The sequence below is a fragment of the Ammospiza caudacuta genome, chromosome 1 (assembly GCF_027887145.1).
Source record: "Ammospiza caudacuta isolate bAmmCau1 chromosome 1, bAmmCau1.pri, whole genome shotgun sequence".
In the NCBI taxonomy this organism is placed as follows: domain Eukaryota; kingdom Metazoa; phylum Chordata; class Aves; order Passeriformes; family Passerellidae; genus Ammospiza; species Ammospiza caudacuta.
This window is the reverse complement of record NC_080593.1, coordinates 102,079,747-102,088,597: the sequence shown is the minus strand read 5'-3', so window position 1 is coordinate 102,088,597 and position 8,851 is coordinate 102,079,747. Positions and strand designations below refer to the sequence as shown.

At 46.3% G+C, this 8,851-nt stretch overlaps 1 protein-coding gene across 1 annotated transcript; it reads left to right on the top strand.

Moving 5' to 3' along the window:
• Positions 1-433: 433 nt before the first annotated feature.
• Positions 434-8,366, top strand: TUBB6 (tubulin beta 6 class V). The gene is made up of 4 exons (XM_058806108.1): positions 434-552; positions 1,083-1,191; positions 2,280-2,390; positions 6,751-8,366. Exons 1-4 carry the CDS (start codon positions 496-498, stop codon positions 7,812-7,814), a joined length of 1,341 nt encoding a protein of 446 aa, XP_058662091.1. The 5' UTR covers positions 434-495; the 3' UTR covers positions 7,815-8,366.
• Positions 8,367-8,851: the final 485 nt, after the last annotated feature.

Sequence of the window (8,851 nt, the reverse complement as noted above, 5' to 3'; positions counted from 1 at the left end):
GGTGTCACACAGCGGGCCGGTGTCCCACAGCAGGCCGGTGTCACACAGGGGCCGGTGTCACACAGCGGGGCCGGTGTCACATAGGGGCCGGTGTCACCCAGCGCCGGTGTCACACAGGGGCCGGTGTCACACAGGGGCCGGTGTCACCCAGCGGGGCCGGTGTCACACAGGGGCCGGTGTCACACAGGGGCCGGTGTCACCCAGCGGGGCCGGTGTCACACAGGGGCCGGTGTCACACAGGGGCCCGGTGTCACCCAGAGGGGCCGGTGTTACCCAGCGGGGCTGGTGTCCCACAGCAGGGCCGGTGTCACACCGCGGACCCGGTGTCCCACAGCGGCGGTATCGCGCCCCGGTGCCGAGGGCGGTGCCGGGCGGGGGCGGCCGCGGGCGGGCGGGGGTGCGGAGCCCATAAAGCACCGCCCGGTGGGACGGCGTCTCGCACAGCCGGGCTGGGCGGCGGGACAGCGGGTGCACGGCGGGACAGCGGCTGCAGCCATGAGGGAGATCGTGCACATCCAGGCGGGACAGTGCGGCAACCAGATCGGGACCAAGGTGAGATTGAATGGGAGCCGCCGCCTGCCCACCGCTTGCGGAGCCTCTGAGCGCCCGGGGGACGCGCCCGGTGGTCCCCCGGGGCTGTTGGAACCTCGGGGCTGCTGCACACCGGGGCCTGTGCCGGGCCGTGCCGGTCCAGCCGCCCCCGCTCCCATCGCCCGCGCTTGGATGCCGCTGCCGAGCGGCGCCGCGCATCGCTCCGCGCCCCGTGACCATAAAAGGCCTTGGGAAGCACCGAAACCAAACGGGACAGCTTTTAAAAAACTGTTTTTAAAACTACTTTTCTGTTTGAGCCGGCCCGGCCGCGGTTGAAGGCGGGGGGAGGGCGGCAGAGCCCGGGCGGGCCCTGGGGCGCGGAGCCGGCGCCGCCCGCGGGGTTCGGATCCCGGTGCCCGCCCGGCTCCCGCTGCTGCTCGCGGGCCGGGAGGGGCGGCGGGCACGCCTGGAATCCGGCAGCTGCCGCCGCCCGCCCCGGCCCGGGCTCGGCAGGGAAGTTCCCAACCCACTTCTCGCTTTTCCTCCCTCAGTTTTGGGAAGTGATAAGTGATGAGCATGGCATTGACCCAGCCGGAGGCTATGTCGGTGACTCAGCGCTGCAGCTGGAAAGGATCAATGTCTACTACAACGAATCATCTTGTAAGTGTGGGATGGGGACCGGGAGGGGTGCGGGACAGGGGGCTCCCTGGGAAGGGGCACAGGAATCAGAAGACGACGGGCCCATAAAGCCATATTGCACATCTGGCCACGCTCCTCACATGCCACCAGCCCCTCCAGCTGCGCCCAGCTCAACAGAAAATGTTATCTACTTTCTTACAAAGCATTAAGATGCCTGGGTGCTATCTCCCGAGACACAGAGAAGTGGCACAAGAGGCTGTCCTTGGGGCCTGGAGGTGGAGGTTTGTTTATTATTTAACATTACAGTAGGAGTTTGTTCTTCAAATGTGTGATTACTTCACCAAATGCATTTCTTCAATTACTCCAAATTAAACTCTTGGTTACACAAGCCCACACCAGTAGTACTCTCTCTTTAATTTTCATGAATGAGAGGGTTGGGCCACAGGTAATAGATAACTGTTTCATTAATGAGATGGCAAAAGGCATCCAAGTCCTCAGAGTCCTCTGCTGTTGAAAGGTGTTAACAGTGTAAAATGGGGATCTGGAATCATGAACCTGCAAGTGTAAATGTTTCATCTTTTGCCCACTGGGGTTAATTCATATTATTTACCTGAGTTTTCTTGAACAAATTCAACTGGACACAGATTGTTTTGTGCTTTGTGGTAGATGTGCTGACTACTACTGTTTGCCATGTACACCAAGCAGCTCTTTCAGTGGAAGAGAATTCTTCAAACACAAAAGCTTGTGGATAACTTGAACATAAGCACTTCCTCACCCTGATTTTATAGAAAAGATTACCTACTTTCTTAAAAAGAACAAGTAAACCATTTTTTTCTAATCAGAAACTCCCTAATATCTCTTGCTAATTAAGAGTTTACAAAATGTAAAATCTGTAGAGTCCAAATTATGTCAGGCCTGTTTTCCAATCTGAATTGATTCCTATGGAGGTGGGTTTTTCACCTCCATGACTTTCTGTATAGGAAGTACTTACATATGTATGAACTATGTGTTAGACTAACAATATGAGATGTAATAGATTTGTGTATTAAAAGCTATAACTCTGCTAGCTTATTTCTGAGCACTAAGGGCATGCTTACTTTGTGTTGTAGCCCACAAGTTTGTACCAAGAGCAGTCTTGCTGGACTTGGAGCCGGGAACCATGGATAGTGTGCGCTCTGGTCTTTTTGGTCAGCTCTTCCGGCCCGATAATTTCATCTTTGGTATGTGGATGTTTCTCTGTAAAAAACAGACTTCTACAACAACTGTTTGATTACCAGCGAATGGTCAAAATGTGAATGGTCAAAAAGCATTCAATCTCCCTGTTCCAAAGGGATCCTACTGAGAAATCTTAATAGCTAACAATGGAATTGCAATTATTATGTAAGCCAGTGAAAACATCCTGTTAAGTGAAAAAGTAATTCTTTTGTTGATTATTCCTTCGGTTAGCAAACTGCTGGAAGTTTCCTATAGTATTCAGAAAAAGTACATTTGCTTTCCACACATATGAACTCCAGAGAAATCCTGAGGCCAATTCTTTACAACAAAATGCACAGAAATTCTGCAGAAAATGGAGGGGGGAGGGAAAACCTCAACCACAAACCAACCAGACTACCCTTCACTTAAATTCACATTAAATGCTTGAGTACAGAATTGTTTTTAGGCTGTGTAATTAAACTTTTTCAGTATATCGTTGCAGTGTAGTAACAGTGGAAGAGGATAATCTGTAATATAGAAAACACAGATGTAGCCACAGTTACTGGGTTAGTTTCTAGGATAATGAGGAACAGTCTGAAAGTATGTGGGGATGTTCTGGTTTTGCAGTGTTCTTGCAGAGGGTTGTTGTTACTTCTACTGCTTTACTTTGGACTGCTGTAGTACTTTGCACATTACCCTTTCAGAGCATCTTTATGGAGCACAGAAGCTTTGTCAGTCCCTTTGCACTAAAGGAGGAACAGCATGTGGAAGTTAAGTGAGCCACTTGCTGAAACGGGAAGTCTGAATGAAAGCTACCATGAGAACTTTCATGTCCTTTTGGTTTCCAAGCCTGCACTAGCCACAAACACAATTGCCCCCTGACAAGGCAAGCTTAGGTTGGAACTCAGTTTGGTACGTTGTGTTAACATAAGGAAGGAACAATGCCAGGGACAGACAGAGGAAAGATAAACATAGTTTGAGCAGTATAAAACAGATGTGGGTTGTTGGGTTGGACAGGGGAGTGAAAAAGCCATACAGAGCTCCTTTAAGAGGAACTTAAAACTTTTATGCCATCCATGCTGTTCTCCTGTAAACTCCATGACAGTGATGTCAAGGGTCTCTTCCAAAGGAGCTGTAAAGTACAACATGTAGCTTAAGGAGTAAGCCTAGGGAGAAAAGCCACAGACATAGGCAGCTTTATGAAGTCTGTTTCTGTGTTCAGGTTTTTCCTTTCATTCCCTTTCACCTGCACGAACCACACAAGCCCTCTGAAAGTGAATTTTCCTGACCTATGGAAATACCTGAACTGGAGCTTTACAGTTTGGCACAACACCAGTAAAACCAGAGCAAAATCAATTCAGAATGTCTTCAACAATAGCCCAGTTTGCTGTACTCCCTTCCTGCCAAGATAACAATGAACACACAGCATGTGATCGACTTGTATCTGTCAGAGGCCCCTGCCAGCATCAGGCACTGTCCTCCCAACCTGCTGAATAATGTAGAATGGCTGAGCGCTGAAGTAATGAACTTCTGTGTCAAAAGCCAACAAAGCATTTTGTTTTCTCTTTTAAAAATCTGGCCTGGGCCCACAAAGGATTTTGTGGCAGGAGCTGGCAGTTCCATACTTGCTGTAGCCCAGGCTGTAAGGGCTCATTCTGATGAGGGTGTTTTCCACCTCTGCTTGTATGAACCTGCATGTGCCCACATCTCCACAGCAAGTAGCCATGGATCATCAATCAGGATTTCATGCAGGTGTATTGAGTACATGGTCACACTCCCCAGATACAGGAGTTTTATATCAAACCAGCAAGAAATTTGAGATGGACACAAAATAATCCTTCTACTTTAATGTCTGTGCTGACAAGGCAGTGATTTAAAAGGTGAAGAACTGCAGGTGGAACAATCTTGCTGTATGAGAGCAATAGGCCTTCTGGCCTTCTGACTGGACACAATTGCCCACCAGGAGCTGCTGTGAACTCTGATGTGCCTCCTCCAGTTAACCAGTTTTCATTTGTACATTTTTGCATTTGTCATTCTTTTCTTGTGTACACCCTTGGTAGATTTGCTACAGAGATACCACTCAAATTTAATTTGTATGAACTGATGGAGGCAACCAAAAAATAACTGTCCAGCAGCTAAAGGCAAGTTCTGCAGCAGGGCTGTTCACATCAGGCTCCTAAGTGTTAATGTGCTACTGAGCTCTTTTACCAAGTTTGTCTTATATTTTGAGCAGTGAAGAGAGTAGAGGAGTGAAAGAAGATTGAAACAAGTGCCATTTTAGGGAACAAAAATAAATTGACTGTTAGACAAATGGTTTCTCTGCATGTGCAGCTCAACCTGAACATGTGTGATAACCCTACAGTGTGTTGGAGGAAGAAATATTCATAGAAGGACCTGGAGGTGCCAGGAGTGCAGATAAGTTGTGGGATTGCTTCATACAGGCTTCTTTAAATCCTGGCAGATGACAGATGGAGGATGCTGGAGCTGGGCTTCCAGGATGGGCAGAAAATTTGCCAGATCCTGAGTTTTGTGGGCACAGGCTCATTTTCCACCCAGAGAGTTTAGCCCCAGTGAAATTTGATAATTTCTATGTGTTTGCATTAGATTTTCAGAGATCAGGTAGGTAGGCACATGAAAACTGGAGGGCATCCAGCAGAGTTTCACAGGATTGTGATCAGGATTTCCAGATTTGTGGCAGCCTTGTCAGGGCCATGGCACCTCAAGACTATATTGTCATGGGGCTGGAGCTTCCAGGGCATATTTACATGCTCTGTTGTGGTAGCCTTACAGTGCTGTAGAGCCAGTGGTTCTGGAAGTATTAGATAACTGGGTGTAGAAGCAGGAAATCACCAGTGAAAATTCTGGAGACCCCAGGCACATGGCTGGCCATGACTAGTGGATGGAGTGTAGATTTGCCACAGGAGTAGCTGATAGTTGTCCTAAAATCAGAATTTATGTCCATTAGGAGATAAATACCTTCTGCTTTTTGGAGAGATGTCTGCTTGTTTGTGTGCATCCTGGTGTGCTTCCCTATCCATAGTAGGGGATCTGCTGAAGCAGACTGCAGGTGTCACAAACATATTTAATTCTGGAAGGATATTACTTTGTGCTTTGCCCAGCTGGACAGGAAGTGCTGAGGTCCCTAGGCTCAAAGAGAGAAAAATATAGCAATATACAGAACAATGCATTAGGTAACCAAATACACCATGAGGAAACCAAGCATTTATGCAGTGCAAAAAAGTACAGAGGATTTCAGAAGTGTCCCAGCCAGCAGTTTCCCTGGTTCCTATGTTTGGCACCAACATGGTGCTGTGGGAATTGAAATGAGAAATGGTAATAGGAAGGGAGGGAAAGGTCTTGGAGAACAGCACAGAATTTGCCAGCTCTATAATTAATTCTGAAAGCATTGCTCAGTCTGAATACCACTCCCAGGAGTACCCTAAGTGAATTCAGTGGCACAATGTGTGTGTGTAGTAGACACTGAGGAACAGGAGTAGGAAAAAATTGATTACCCAATTTAATCCTCCTCATGATCTAACCAATAACAAAACAGTGACAATAGCAAATGATCCACACTGTTTATCTTAATAAACTGAGCGGCACATAAAACGAGAAGGGAAGCCTTGGGAAGAAAAGAATGGACTCATCACTTTTCTGAAATATCAGTAATCCAATTTTTCAAGTCATTTTGCATATCCTGAAGGATAGTGAGTTTGTAAGGAAATCAGTAAAACCTAAAAGGCACTTAACTTCTAAGTTTTGGAAATAATGTCCCTGAAGTTTCTGTTGATCACTATTTTCATTCAGGCTAGGTAACCATGAATTTAAAAAGCTATTTTTCCTGATATAACAAGTTAAATAGGATTTTGAAGCCCAGCTTTATTCTTGAATGACAATTTTTCTCTTTGACTCGCAGGAACAATCCAAGAACCTCTCACTTTCATTGAGACACATCTATCTGTGATTTAGCTTTGCATGCATGATAGTCCTTACAGACAGAAAGCATTTAAATATCAAACAGTCATCTTGTGTTTACAGAATATCAGGACTGGGAGTGTGAAAGTTTGCAAAGCAAGGGGTTAAGGCTATCTTTGCATTTATGGAAGGAAAAATGACAAAAAGAAAAAAAACTAAACAAACAAAAAATCCCAAAAAAAACCCAACAAAAAAACTGCACACACCCAAAGGCATTGATGAAAATTGCCAGAGACTATATAAAAAGTTTATGTTGATACTTAGAGATATTTATAGGCAAAACTGAAGAGCACAGTTATCTATCTGACAGATGTGTAGCAGCTTTTGTTACAGATGTGAGTCAATGTAGAGTGCAAATATCAAACCTTGCCAATAATTTTGTGTATTTTCTTTCCTTGTATCTCACTTTAGGACAAACTGGTGCAGGAAACAACTGGGCTAAAGGACACTATACAGAAGGGGCAGAGCTGGTTGACTCTGTTCTTGACGTAGTGAGAAAAGAGAGTGAGCACTGCGACTGCTTGCAAGGATTCCAGCTCACTCACTCCCTGGGAGGAGGGACAGGGTCTGGCATGGGAACCCTGCTCATCAGCAAGATCCGAGAGGAGTTTCCGGACAGGATAATGAATACCTTCAGTGTCATGCCTTCTCCTAAGGTTTCTGACACCGTGGTGGAGCCGTACAACGCCACGCTTTCGGTCCACCAGCTGGTGGAGAACACGGATGAAACCTACTGCATCGACAACGAAGCTCTTTATGACATTTGCTTCCGTACCCTGAAGCTCACCACCCCCACCTACGGAGATTTAAACCACCTGGTCTCTGCCACCATGAGCGGGGTGACCACATCCCTGCGTTTTCCGGGCCAGCTCAATGCCGACCTCCGGAAGCTGGCAGTGAACATGGTCCCCTTCCCGCGCCTTCACTTTTTCATGCCGGGCTTTGCCCCTTTGACGGCGCGGGGCAGCCAGCAATACCGGGCACTCACGGTGCCAGAGCTGACCCAGCAGATGTTCGATGCCAAAAACATGATGGCAGCCTGCGACCCGAGGCACGGCCGGTACCTGACAGTGGCCACCGTCTTCCGCGGCCCCATGTCCATGAAGGAGGTGGATGAGCAGATGTTGGCCATCCAGAACAAGAACAGCAGCTACTTCGTGGAGTGGATCCCCAACAATGTCAAGGTGGCGGTGTGTGACATCCCTCCCCGTGGCCTCAAGATGGCCTCCACCTTCATTGGCAACAGCACTGCTATCCAGGAGCTCTTCAAAAGGATCTCGGAGCAGTTTTCCGCCATGTTCCGGAGGAAGGCCTTCCTCCACTGGTTCACAGGAGAGGGGATGGATGAAATGGAATTTACGGAAGCAGAAAGCAACATGAATGACCTGGTTTCAGAATATCAGCAATACCAAGAAGCAACAGCAAATGATGGAGAGGAAGCGTTTGAAGATGATGAAGAAGAGATCAATGAATAAAAAAGTTAGGTGCAAGATTTTTTCCAGGCCAAGTTCTCAAATCTGGATTTCTGATAATTAGGCTTATAAATCCATACTTACATTTAAAAAGCAATAAAAAAGAGAGCATGAATTTCAAGTGTTAGAAGGGCTCTTCAGAGTCTGTTTGGATCACTGAGGACACTCAGCATTGCTGGAAATTGGGCCATTTCTATTCACGAGACAAATGTAAGGCATTCAGTTAACACTTTGGCCTAAGAGTCTGAATGTGGAGATTGCTGGTTTGGGATCTTTTTTCTTTAGGGCTGTCATCCCTAAAGCTGCAGAAGAGAAGATGTAAAATAGGCATGAAAATCTACAAATTAGAGCTGCACTATTTTCATCCAATTATGAGTAAGAAAATCTTGTGAGCTTGAAGTATTTTGTACCAAATGTACAATGCTAAACTGCCAGAAACAAAATTTATTCATAATAAAAGAAAAAGTTTTTAGATATTCTGTGCAGTAACTGTTAACAGTGATATTTGATTCCAGTCCTCTAAAAATAAAATAAAAATTAATAGTACCCTCTCAAGCAGAAGTGTTCTGGGCAGTCAATGCTACATAAATACCCAATGAGCTGCAGGCTAGAGGCTGGATTTGTTTGATGTGACTTCATCACTTACTGCTGCTGAATAATCACAGATGATATCTGTGATATATAGATGAATCTGATAGATGTATCTGATATATAAATTAAATCCCTCAGTTTATGATGTGTTCATCATAAATCCCTGCGGTTTAAAGTGGTACCCCAATATCTTACTGGTCTTCCTGGATATCACCAGCTGCTAATGCTATTCCTAACTCTATTTGACCCAGACCATGTAGCTGAAATCCAGATATTCCACAGATCATGGTGGGACAGGGGACATAGGCTATGTGCCAACAGATCTCACTACCTGGGTTTGTAAGTTCACCACACCGACAGATGCTGTGCATGTCTTGCTACCAAGATAGATTAAAACAACTGGGCAGGTAAAGGTTAAAGTACAAGAGCATTTATCCACAATACTCAAA